The sequence below is a fragment of the Camelus bactrianus genome, chromosome 26, assembly GCF_048773025.1.
Source record: "Camelus bactrianus isolate YW-2024 breed Bactrian camel chromosome 26, ASM4877302v1, whole genome shotgun sequence".
NCBI classification, from domain to species: domain Eukaryota; kingdom Metazoa; phylum Chordata; class Mammalia; order Artiodactyla; family Camelidae; genus Camelus; species Camelus bactrianus.
In genome coordinates, this window is record NC_133564.1 from 17077437 (window position 1) to 17090802 (window position 13366).

General features: G+C 40.7%; 1 protein-coding gene across 25 annotated transcripts in view; it reads right to left on the minus strand.

Moving 5' to 3' along the window:
- Nucleotides 1–13366, minus strand: part of SORBS2 (sorbin and SH3 domain containing 2) — a 185841-nt gene that overhangs the window by 51339 nt on the left and 121136 nt on the right. For 24 of the 25 annotated variants that reach the window (XM_074353290.1, XM_074353291.1, XM_074353292.1 and 21 more), the window contains 4 exons: nt 8789–8855; nt 8029–8073; nt 5332–5521; nt 3001–3115 (listed from right to left, as the gene is read on the minus strand). In XM_074353290.1, the coding sequence (XP_074209391.1) occupies nt 3001–3115; nt 5332–5521; nt 8029–8073; nt 8789–8855 (417 nt within the window). Of the gene's footprint in view, nt 1–3000; nt 3116–5331; nt 5522–8028; nt 8074–8788; nt 8856–12783; nt 12940–13366 lie in introns of those variants that run through there. The other variant, XM_074353289.1, reaches the window with a different exon arrangement.

Consider the following 13366-nt stretch of genomic DNA (forward strand, 5'->3'; position numbering starts at 1 on the left):
AGAGAGGGGTAGCAGTGGCATTTCTCCTGGGAGTCAGGACTTTGAGATTGCTGGGGAGAGGGGAAACCAAGATGACACTGGGAAAAACTGGGCAGATGGTGGCATCATCTCAGAATGCAAAAGAGCAACAGAGAATAACCTAGCTGTTGTCTATAACTTACAAAAAACTAAAGATGGAAAGGAATGCTCAAAATCATCTTGAAGTAAAAAGACATGAGAGTGCCTAAGCCTTGCACTCCTAGAGTGCTACCCATTTGCTACTCCTTTGCTCTTACTTAGCAAATCTGCTCTCCATCCTCTGTCTTCTATGTGTCCAAGACACTCTTGAATCTTATGTAAACTCTACCAAGATAGAGCCAGTCTCTGCCACACCATCATGCCCTGCACTCTTTGTTTTTTTCTGATTTAGAGAGGCACTTGGAATGGATTCAGGGTTGATGAAAAGAAAAAGATAATAGCTGAGTCCTATAATACAAAGCTTGGTCAGAATGATACAGATGACTAGCTCAAATCATTTTGCTTAAGGCTGACCCTCAGCAGAATTTTTTAGGAGAGATAAACATTTTGGTTCTTTCCATTTCTTCGTAAGATATCCATTCTCATTTCCTTCCATGTTTCTAGGTTCTTCCCACTGCTCTTTCCCCATGGCAACAGAGATCTATCCATACCCAAATCTTCAGCCGTGTTCTAGATCTTTCCATTCTTCTGAGGGCTAGTTAAGTATACTGGCCTGTGTCTCAACTACTCAGGGCCCAGGGTACTGGTAAAATAAACCAAGTGCACTAATTTACTGTCAGTTAACAAGTAAATTAACTTATATCCTGCAAAATAATTAAATAATCAAATCTAACTTAGGTGATAATGACTACTAGCTAAAAGGGTTTGGACTTAGCTAATCCTGATGGGGTGACAGTATGGTGGTGAGTCAGTGCACCAGGCGTGCGTCTGCCCTGGCTCCTAGATCCAGGACTCACCAACCACATGAGCCTGGGCAGGGTTACTAAGCAAGTGTTCAGTTTGTCTATCTGTACAATGGGAATTCTGCACACCTACTTCATAGGGCTGTTGGGACCATTACATGAGATAAAGGCATAAATGACTAATTACAGGGCCTGGCCCATAGAAAGTGCTCAATAAAGACCTACAGCGATTCTTATGGTTGTTATTATTATTATTATCACTGGTTTTAAAGTGGGAGCCTTCAAAGCCTGAACTAAAAAAACATGAGTAAAGTGGACTCTCAGTCACAATGACAGGGCCCATGAATAAGCTCTTGAGGGGACAAGTTCATCCAGCATGTCCCCATTTTCACCGCCCAGGAGATGGTCTACTTCACACAAACGTCGGTCTACTCTGCAAACTGGTTGAATGATAGGCTCTAAGTTCCTTGAGGTAAAGACTGTGTCTTGTTCACTACCGTGTCCCTAGCACCTAAGACAATGTCGGCACATAGTTGGTACTTAATAAATTTTGTTGCATGAGTAAATACTACAAATATCCTAATGGGATGGCTTCTAAAATCAGTCCTGTTTCCTGACACCACAGCTTCAGAAGCATTCCAGTACAGTTACAACCCTCATCGTCCTCAAAGTCTCATACATCGTTAGAACAAAAGGTCATTAACCTTTTGTTATTTACATTTAAATCTGAGACTCATTACTCTGCATGATTACTTTGCTATTTTCAATTTTATGCAATGGTGACATCACGGTTCACTCAATTCTCCTCCTAGAAATGTCAGAGATCATGCTATTCAGTCATGTAACCTAGTAAATGGGTTATACGTTTGCAGGGGAACCTGCAGATCAGTGTTGTTCCTTTTTTTTTTTTCTTTCAGTTTTTCTGGTGAAGTCTTGATGCTCTAAAAGATAAGTTATTTGAAGAAAGGAAAAGAAGGCTTAGGTAAATATCCTGTATGAATTGTGTGATTACAAGGTTTTTGAACATGCTTCTCAAGAACATAACCATAAACACAGGGTTTCAAAAACTAAATCAAGGACGCTCGTGTTGGGTGTGGTGAGCAACGGTTTCCAATCAAACTTCAGGGCCGACCTTATGTTATATATATAATAGTGTGGTTTCTGGGATACTCTTAAAGGCACTAACGCAGAAAACTCTTTTTCCTGTTCACTGACACGTAAAATTCTTTTAAGACAAGGATGAGAGTAAATTGCAAGCGACATCAACTGTTGCTCTAGAGGCAGTTTTCACCAGAGAGGATGCGAGGGAGTGACAGAATTTCAGAGAGGTCCTGAAGGCGCTGATCTAGGAGAGAAAGCACAGGTCTCAGGGAGGAGTGGGGAGATCAAAACAAAGAGGGCCCAGGAAGAACCTGTCTGTTCAGCTGCTCTTTGAGGAGGCAAGCGGTTATTTTTCACTTTATGTATCTTTCCCTTTGCATGTAATTAAAATACATAATTGGAAAAAATACTGCAAAGCTAAATATAATCTTGATCCATTATATTGACAACCAGTCAGGAAGCTTGAGGCTTGGTAACCTGAGAGAGATTTAATAAGAATCAATTAAAATGACTTGTTATAAGAAAGGCATTTGGAAAAACTCCCTGTAAGCCAAAGAAATACTAAGAAATCAATTTGGAAACCAAGGGATGGACCTGCCTGGGTCCATTTGTGTCAGAGAGGTCAAAGAATGATTGTTCTCATTAGCAATGTGAACTGGCAATTCAGTGTTGCATTTGAGTGTTGTTCTTTTTTTTTTTTTTTTTTAAATTAAACTCAGGGTCATGATAAGGCACAATTCTGGTTACATGCAAATGAGTCCTACGGTTGGTGGGTAGGGACCACATAGTAGAGAGCGCATCTTCGGTTCTGAGATAAGATGCACAAATCATGACACAAAATAAACATGCTTTCTCAATAGTGCCAACTAAATAAATTACCTTTGTGACAAAAAATTACTAAACGATATGAAATTCTGGTTTCTTTGGGAACCCCAGGAAGCCTGGAGAACTGGCGCTCTATTGAACGGCAAGTGCTTACTGGTCTTTCGTGCTGCAGAATTGATGACTTCCCAGGTTCATACTCAAAAATACTCCTTGGCTCAGAACGAAATTTTCTTGTGTCCACTTTTCTGTCTGGAGGATCCCAGTCATGCCTAGGAATAAACAACAAATTACATGTTCAAGTAATTCTGTATGTTTAAAGCGGTTGTATAAAACCACTCGCTATCTGTTTTCAAAGTAACTTTTAGTATAGATTTTTTTAAAGTGTTTCAGGATAAAATGTCAGCCTGCAGAAAGTACCACATTTACGTTTTGTTTTACATAAATGACTTAAGGAAAGCCACTTCTTTTATTTCATATTTTCTTCTATTTTTTTCCATACAAGGACTGTCCTCCTGCTGGCTTAATAACTTTGTGGCTAGTGACACGCTAGTAAACCCGGGGTCACAGATAGCAGCTGTGTGCGTTTGTGTTTAGTGTAAGTGGCGGCTATGCACCATTAAGCTATGTGAGTTTATCCCACCGCTGTGTGACCTGCCATCCTTGATCCAAAGTGACAAGGAGTAATGTACACATCATGTTTGATCTTGTTTATCTTGCAAGTGGCATCATAGTTTGTCTGGGAAAAGTGCCTTAGTCTCACTTGGGTTGCCATCCATAGAAGCAAGCTGTGTGGCAGAGGAGACCCTCCTTGGGGTCACCCTTGAAAAACCAGAGCGAGACATCTAATCCCATTGCATAGGAGCATTGGTGGCTCAGTGGTAGAATTCTCGCCTGCCATTGCACAGGAGCCCTGAAATCAGCCATTTTCTCTGAACTAATATCCTTCAAGAGGCATTCAAAGAGGGACTTAAAACATAAAGCTTTCCTGGGTAGCTGAGGCTGAAGAAGGCTTCCTTTAGGGGGACCGTCTCTGAGGAAGAGGGATTTTCTGACTTACAGACGGGGGCAATTCTCACTCCTGGGCTGGGATGGAATTCTGACTCCATGGCACGTTGGAAATAAAAGTACCCTACAAGACAGGAGACTTAGGGACAGGTCCCTGGCTTTCTGGTAAACTGAGGAGTAATATTCAGCAGAGGTATTTTGAGCATTAGACAAGGCAATGTATATGAAAGCGTAGAAATTTTTAAGGAACTATCATGTTTCTTAATGAAAGATTTATTTTTACTAAAACACATTGGACAAATAATTTAAATCTCAGTTAATAATGGTTCTTTTTTATGGCAGAGATACTGTTTCACGTCTAGATAATTCTCAAATTTCAGACATCACACGTATAATTCATCATGAGGCAATTGGTACTGAAATGAGAACCTCTCTATACATAGTGTGTGTCTATTTTTGTGGCATCTTCTACTTTATGTGAACATCACTTACTCTTAATGGTACAACGGGGTGTTGACTATAATATTTCCGGGACGTGTATGATGGATGGATGCTTAATAACCAATATTAACATTGAATAATTCTTATATTCTTATTTATGATTGTTAGAATAGCATGAGCTATGACTTTAGTCAGAGCTGAGTTTGAATCCTGGCTTGGACATTTTGGCTGTATGAGCGGAGCAAGTTACTTGAATTTCCTAAACTACAGTTTCTTTCTTTCTAAAATGGGTTTAAATTAGAACATTTCTCATTGAGTTGTTCTCAGAATTAAGTGAAATAATACAGGAAAAGTGCTTGGCCTAGTGTTTGGCTCATAGTGAGGTCTCGAAAAAGGGTTCCCTATAAGTAAGATTATTAGTCATTATCCTAATAAAAATGGCACAATAAAAATATGTTTATAAATTTTTATTTTTGTGTGAATAGTTTCTATAAAAATAGTTCAGTGGGGAAATCAAATTAGTTTGTGGAAATGAGTCACAGATAGACACTTATTAACTAATGTCTTATTTATGATTTATGAGTAACCTCCCCTGTTTTCAAAAAGATACTTTTGTGTACCAGAGGGGAAATTTTAGGTTATTAATAGTCTAACATCTCAGATCTGAGGAAACTGAAAATTAACTGTGTAGTCTCTGACCTGCTGTGCCAAAGGGATCACGTGTTAGTTATTTCCAGTTATTTGTCTTCTTTAATGCATTTATTGATCAAAGAGTGGGGATGGTGCTCAGGTCACTTCACGTCTAACTTAGGTCACTATAATATTAGGAACCAAGGTTGTGAAAAGCTTTACTACACTCTTAATAGAAGAGGTCAACATGGCACCTGTGTTGACTAATAAGATCGCACATCTAAGACTGATAATAAGATTACACACATACTATCTCAGTAAGGTAAGCTCCAGTTCTGCTGTGGAATGCCGTCTTGGCTTATTTTTACCCTAAGCTAAATATAGGACACTTTGGGGAAAAGTGCCTTACTTTTCCGTTGAAGACCGATCTCTTGGTCGAAGTGGTGGGACTGGAGGAGGGACATGCGGGGGAGGGACGGGGGAGGAAGCATCCTTAAAGGCATCGGTGCCATTGTCAGAGTGGCTTTTGGAGAGGGGCCTGTAGGTCTGGGTCTTTGCAGCAGGATGTGACTGAGCGCTGTAGGGTGAGTTGTACAGGCCTGCCAGGAAACAGCACAACACGACAAAAACAGAACAGAAGCAAATAACGTTTTAAAAGTGTGTTAAACTGTTTGTAGCCCACAAAATATCCAATGATTTTAACCAAGATTATCATCAGCAAGCATATTCATAATGCATGCATTGCATGTTGTGCTCTTTATTAATATAATTATCGATCATTATTAATCTATTAATTTGTTAATAGATTATATACACAAGCAGTGGGTACAGTAAATCTTCATCAATCATTTTGGAATAAGTAATAATTCAGACTAGAAATAAACTTGCAGATACTTAGCAAATTTTCTCCTGGATAGTGTAAACTAATCACAAAGGTAAGATTTCAGAAGATTAAAAATACTTAATAGGACTGTTTCTGGATGTCTTCCATTGCTTTAAAAGCTCTGACTGACATATGATAATTCATATGTTAGTTACAATCAAACAAAATATTGAGCGAGTTATATGTGTGCTGTGCAAGGCTTAAGGAAGCGTAAACCCTCAGTAAGCTTATAGAGCATCCGGGAGAGGAGACACAAATAGAATTATGATTGAAAATAATTGAAAATAAAACATGATAAAGGCCACATGCAGAAAATCTATATTAGGAATGAAAGATTTTAGAAGGTGGTGGATTGGTCAGAGAAGATATTATAGAACCGGTGGTACTAGAGTGGAGTGGGTTGGGGAATATGGTCACAGAGATGGTGTAGAAGAAAAAAAAAGAGGCAGAAGGTACAAGACCTGGAACAGTGGGATGTAAGGTTAATAGAAAGGGAGGAGACTAGTTGCAGTCGTTTTGTTAAATGGGTTAAATGGTAAAACTCTGCAAAGGGCTAAATGGTAAAACTCTGCAAAGAGCTCTGGAATTACTGTTCAATTTGCTAATTACTAATGAATGCAAACTTCAATATTAAAAATAACTATAAGAATTCCAAATTTCCCGCTACTTTTGAGGTAAGTCTATTTTCACTCATCTGCTTCTCCCAAAGGTCCATGCAAATTGCTATGACAAATAAGAGGCAAAATTTGTACTTCTGTTTGGCCTCAATTCTACAGTCAGACTTCAACTTTAGAGCTTGTTAAAGAGAAAGACAACAGGCCCAAGATGGAGTTGCTTATGCTCAGCCCCACGTCACCAAACTGAGACTTAATTACAATTTTGGCTCTCCAAACTGGAGAGGGACCCTTAAACCAGTTAATCAGGAGTCACCTTATCAGCACGTGTTAGATTCTCTGCCTGATGGACCCTGAGACCCATGAGGAAAAGTGATCCTGCAGTAGCCTACTTGCTGAGTGTAACTTTCCCACTCCCTTCTGCCTATTTAAATCCTTCCACTTTTTTTCCCAGGTCCTCGGGGCTCCTTTCTCTCTGTTAGATTGGATGCTGCCCGATTCATGAATCATTGAATAAAGCCAATAAGATCCTTAAAATTTACTTAGTTGAATTTTGTGTTTTGCCAAGCTAAACACGAGAGGGGAGGTCGCAGTACCCGTGACCAGGAATAAAATTTGAGGCAATCTTAGCAGGCCTCCTGCTCTCATCTGGAAGAGCAAGAATTGAAAGCCAGATTCTTACGGGTTACTAAGTGTGTCCTGCTGGTTTTGTCCCCTCTGTTTGTCTTTGGAGATTAGTAGCAGAATCCCTAGCAGTTGAAAGGCCTGAGTGCTGGCCTTCCGGCCTTGCGGAGGGGACTTCATCCAGTTCCGGGCCAGGCTGGCAAGGGGACCCTGATGTGACGTTAAAGCTGCTGAAGGTGACGTGGGCCTGGGAGTCCGCTCTAAACAAAGGAATGACAGACACTTGCCACAGTCCTGAGCCTGGGGCTGGCAAGTGACAGGAGCCCCAGTGTGGGATTCCTACCATGTGGCATTTAGGAGAAAGCGATGATGGGAAACATTTTTTAGGAGTCCTTCCCTCCAGGCTGCAACCACTTCACAAGACACCAGCTCCCTCAAATACGAGTAGGGAAATGCCCGGAATTGAAGCCGTTCCATTATGACCACTGGCAACTCTGAGTCAGAAAAGCGGCCCAGCAAAGTGGGATTTTAAAACATCCTTCAATGAATGGTTGCATTCTGGAGCCAAAAGCATGGACAGGGTCACAAAATACTCTGCTTGACTTGTTTTTTGTGAAGTGTATCTGAAAGATCTTATGCAACTGTCATCATTCTGCTGATAAAAGGAGCTCTTTATCTTATTCTGTACCTCCTGTTACATTCTGTCTTTCATGCTGTCCTTCACACTTTGGTTAAACATTCCTGAAGCCCAGGATAAACTAACAGTGGGGATGAATGGGATAAAAACGTTATCAGTCCTCATTTCCATGAGAAAAATATCAAACCTTTTGTCATGCATGCTGAGGAAAGAAAGCAAGCACCTTCCTGATTGTAAAAACTGCAAAACGTGCACTCAAACAGAGTGGTTAAAAAAAAGTGACTGGGAGGTGCTTCCAAGCATGGCAGGGCAGAGCAGACTCAAGGCAAGCAAGGAAACCCATCCTACCTGCATTGTATGTGTAAGGAGTATTATACATGTCTGTGTCATCATCTAGAAAATGAAACATAAATATTATGGTAATGCAGATCCGGTCAGCACATCCGAACAAGGTAACAGCTTCAGAGAGACAAAGAAACCAACATATTTTGTTGAGTTTATAATACCATTTTTCAATTTTTTTTTTGTTTTTTGTGTGTTTTTTTTGTTTTGTTTTGTTTTGTTTTGTTTTGTTTTGTTTTTAATGCTGGACTTCTGTAGATTGACTTCTCTGGTCTGTAAGAGATTGACTCTGCGGCCCACTTCACAGCATACAAACATCAGTCCCTTATCCTCATTTCCACCTGTTCTGGATCATGAAGTTCCTTTAGTAAAGGGCTTTAAAGGTCTCTCATCAGCTCAGGGAGACCCAGTGAGGCTCACTCCCTTGATAAGGCACAGATATGTGTGGACCGAAGGATAGCGAGTCTGTTTAAGCAGACAGCACACCACACCGATTTATACTGTCGGTGGGGAAGGAGGAAGGGATGAGACCAGAGCACCTGGCAGTCCTCCAGGGTCACCTTCCAAGAGGCTTCCTGGCAGCTCAAGGGTGAGGTAGGAGCACGGCGGGCTGGGAGTTGAGGGGTGATATAAGAACAAGAAGGGATGTTGGAGAGAAGGGAGGGCTGTGAATTTTCCTGGAGTCTTGACATTTGTGTGAGCCAAAACTGCATAAAAGAGTATACATCCTTCAGCCCACTGGGACCCGGCCAGAATGCAGACATACCCGGCTTGTGCACCATGTGGATTTGCTTGAACATGGTCTTGTACCAGTCCTTCGGTCTGTCAACCGTCTGTAAAAGAGAATGTCCAACAGTTACAAAACGGGTTCCAAGTAAACATTGTTCCTCCATGATTTTCTTTTTACATTTTTATCTTTTTTTAATAACAGATTTCTGTTCTGCGATAAAAATTTATGACTCTTTGCTATTTCATGATGACAGTATCAGTCATTTATCTAGGTATGCGTGTGGCTGGTAAACCTGTTACCTCTTGTTGGAGCTGAGGCTGAGCTGGAACACTGTATGTTACGGTTTTACTTCTTCCAGGTCGCAGCTGTGCTCAGCCCTAGGTGGCTGATATCTGCACAAGCTTATTTATATAAAACTAACTGAATGAAAGTAATAGTGTTGTAATAGTTCGCCTCACTCCTTTTGGTGGTAATTATCATTATTCTTAAAAACTTGTTAGTGAGTACACTGTTCAGGACATTACTTTAAAAATTAACTAGGGAATATTTTTAACTCAAACTGTAGTCTGATCATTGGCTTGGAATTAGAGAAATAAAAATTTGATATTTCCTAGTCTGAGTTACTAAAATACTGAATGTAGTAAACAGTCTAGGGTCCTAGAGCAAGTCCAAACATTGTAGCTCTTGTTTCAAAATTCCTTTAACGTGATAATAAAATGTTGGCAACATTTGCTGTGCTGAATTGTCCTAAGTTCCTTAAGAGCAGAAGCTCCTTATCCACCCCGGCTTTTGGCATAATGTAAACAGTCGGCTGAGGTGGAAAACTGAGATTAATGTCAGCTCAAGCTAGATTCAAATCCTGGTTCCTTTAATTACTGTTTGATACTTCCTAGCAAAGTGAATTTGGGCAAGTGAAGTAACCTCTTAGAGCCTCAGTTTTCTTTTCTCTGAGATGAAATTGTTGTATCCACAGCATAGACTTGTTATGGAAATTGAAAGAGAAAGCATATACAAAAAGGCCTAGAATAATGCCTAGAATAGAAGAAATGCTCAATAAATAATAATAGTAGCGAGCCTCAGATATTTATGGAACAAGATAACGAACGAATCCAGGTTATTGGATGGAGGGCTGCCTTACGGCATACCTGTGAAAGTGGACATATGCCTTTATAATCGTAATTAAAGATTTTGCTTGGCAAGATCTTCATCTCAACTCTTCCAGAGCTATTCTGGTAAGAAACTCGACCATTCTGTATACGGTAACTAAATATTCCAGATTTTTTGAGACAGTTCTTTTCATATAAAATATTCTGTTAGGACGGCCACAAAAATATCCTTGTACTTGTTAGACTAAGTTTTGGTGCAGATCTTATGTCCTGATTTTCCTCTCCAATGGGGTCATTGTGTTTTTCACCTGAGGGGTGAGGGGTTTGTGCTATATCTACATTTATTTTGATCTCTGGGAATATCTGCTTTTAGTGATCACCACAGATACACAGTAACATCGGGGGCTACTGGACCTTGTTGGGAATCACTTCTTCATTCATTCTAGGCTCTTTCGACCGGGGAAGAATCGAGTGGATTGTTGATTGACTTTGTACTCAAGTGACGGGAGCTGGTGGGCAAGGCAGCGATAAAGCGAGGGTCTAGTTATTATTTGCTGGTTTAAACAAAGTAGCTGAACATGTATCTTCAAGGGGCATTTGTTTTCATAAAAGGTGGATTTCTCTTTCATTAAACTTTAATTCCTTTGCAGTCTTTAGCAATAAGAAAATAAGACATAATTTTGTATAGAAGTGTTTCCCAGCCATACCTGGACACAACCAGTGGCCACGAGGAAGCCAAATAAGTGAGTTATACTGCTGTATATGGCAGTGTATCCTGACAGACAGGATTTTTTTCTTCACTTGCCGGAGGGCACGTATCAGGCAGGATCTCAGTTGTGCTGTCTGCTAGCTTTATATGGTGAGCACAGGGATGCCAGGAAATGCCCAAGTCAGTTGGCAAAGAGGAATATGAAACTGGTCAACAGGGGCATGAAAACTCTCCGTCCCTTCCCAAGTGAAATCCTCTAATCATTTAAAGTTCCTTTTATAAATGCCATTATGGAGGTTGTTACGGCAAATACTGAGATTAGGTAAATAGACGTCTACTCAAATTTGAGGAGTTTACTTTTGTATGTGTCCTTCAAAATGGGTTTGCATGGACAGTAACTACCAGTAAAGCACTCTTCAGCTGTCTTCTGTAACCTTGGCAGAATAAACCTGAAATTTTATATTCCTGTAGTTTACAAAACAGCAGAACTCTATGTTGACTTACGCAGAGATTTCCAAAAAGAGAAAAGACACATATTTTCAACACAGCAGTATACATTATTACTCTATTTTCACCCCTTTCTAGCTTTGAAAAGGCTCGAATGGTGTTATATTGGAACTAGAAGGAAAGAATCTTGTATTTCACTTAACTAGCTGGCCTTAATTACACACTCTCGTGGGATCTGAACCCTCGCGGTTTCTGTTGTTGTTGTTAAGGACGGCAGTAAAAGGCTACCCCAGAAGTCCCAGGTCACATGGGAGGGCAGTCTCGGGAGCTGCTTCCCTTCGCTCAAACAGCTCAAAGGTACATTTGTTTAACTCTTGGCTTCCGCGAGTTTCTAGGTTACTTTACAAAGTTCTGTGTCCTTGGTGTATGCTGGTTGTCTAAAATGAGACAGCACTGCCTGTGGTGTATACACTGAGCAGAAAGCCCGTGTGAAGCAATGTACGTCTGATAATCATTACTTTCTGTGTGGATGGGAAAGAAAAACAACCTTGGAGATTCTTGGCATGCTGCGGCTCCGAGATGGCCTGACTCCACTCCTGTAAACACAGCTATACTTGGGGATGTGCCCTGCAGGGCTGGAAAGGAGGAAATGTGACTAAGACTTCAGACCTGTACCTTCTCCTCAAACTTTTAAAAGTCTAAATAAGAGCACAGCTGTACATAAAACTGATGGTTCCTTATAAGGAACTTCTGGGTTGCTCGTATTTCATTTTCTATTTTATAGAAGGGGAACTAGCACTGAATGTCTAGTGTATGCATTTGTTTATGCATGTCTAATCATGCTTTGGATTTAGCAGGAGATAAACAATATAAACATGCTATATTTCTTGATTTTCACTAACCATCTATAACGTCTCAGTTTTTTCCTTGTAAAACATAATTAGCAAGGCCCTGTTATTTAAGAAAATTGTCCTGTGGATAAAAACAGCTCCAGCTTTGCATGTCCATCTTTGTATAACATTTATTGACTTAAAAACACACCTAGAAGTCTCGGATAAAAATCCCTTCAGACAGAATCTATAACTACATAGAATCAGGATCTCCTAATTTGGGTATCTATTATGCTTAAAAGGTCAATTAAATGAAACCAGTGACACCACACCTGTCTGACACTGTGTCCTTCCATCATTAGGAAACAATGTCAAATTAAACCATTTTGAAATCTTAAAAGAGAAACAAACAACAAAGCGCCACCACCAGAAGCACATAGTCACCATAAGATTAGGAATGTTAATCACAATCCCTGAACTTTTCATGTCACTTAAATATGACAATCATCAGTTCCAACATAGTTTTTTAGGACTTTTTAATTAGTCACACTCAACATTCCTGGAATCTAACAAGTCTAAAGCCCCAGCAATTGCTCTGCAGGTTTAATTTTTGGCTTCCAATTCTAACACAGATGCTTAGAATAATCCATTTTTAACTCTTCTCTCTGAGCACGGGATCCCCATAGAACAAATGCAAATTCAAGAAGAGAGGAAAACCCCCACTCTTAGTCTTTCGTTCTTTTCCAGTAATTCCAATCGTACCTGACCTCTTTTTCTGATCTCTTGCCCGTGGTTTTCCTCTGTCCATTATTGTCTTTGGCCCCCCAGGCTTGCATTCCAGGCAGGCAGCTCTTGGCAACAGCCCCGCAGGTACGTGGGTGTTGCAGACCGAGTGTTTGCAGCCTGCGCTCCACTCTCCCCGCCCTGCCCCACATTCACCTGCAGAGGTGCGGCGGCTCGCATGCTGGGGCCCCCAGTCGTCCTTCCCGCCGGCTAGCACAAACCTCCTCTCCAACTGGACTGGATCAGCAAGCAGCTGCCTGCCCAAGATCGGCCTCTGCTGCTGCTGCTGAACTTTGCCAGAAGGGGCTGCCCTGACACACTGAGCAATGCTCTGGCAAAGTTTAAAGACTGGGGAAAAAAAAAAAAAATCCGAGCACATTCACTTGTCCCCGGAGCGCTCTCAGCAGGCACAGCTGAAGAGGGACACTAAAATGTGATGTGTGTTTTCTTCAGACAGCTTTTCCCTTCCATGACATGAACTCCCTTCCCTCCAGTCGTCTCAGTTCCCAGCTCCCAATTCACAGCTCCCAGTCTCCTGGTGTAATACACACCCATTGCAAGAAACAAATCACTGGTTTATTCGCAATGCGCATGGGAATTCAGTGCAGCCAAAGAATTCACATTTTTTTGTTCCTTCTCTTTTCTCTCTCTGTTGCCCTAGTACTCCTTGTTTTGTAAAAGGTAAAACAAAACAAAGTATACGTTCATCATTTAACAGAATCACAATTTTCGTGATTTT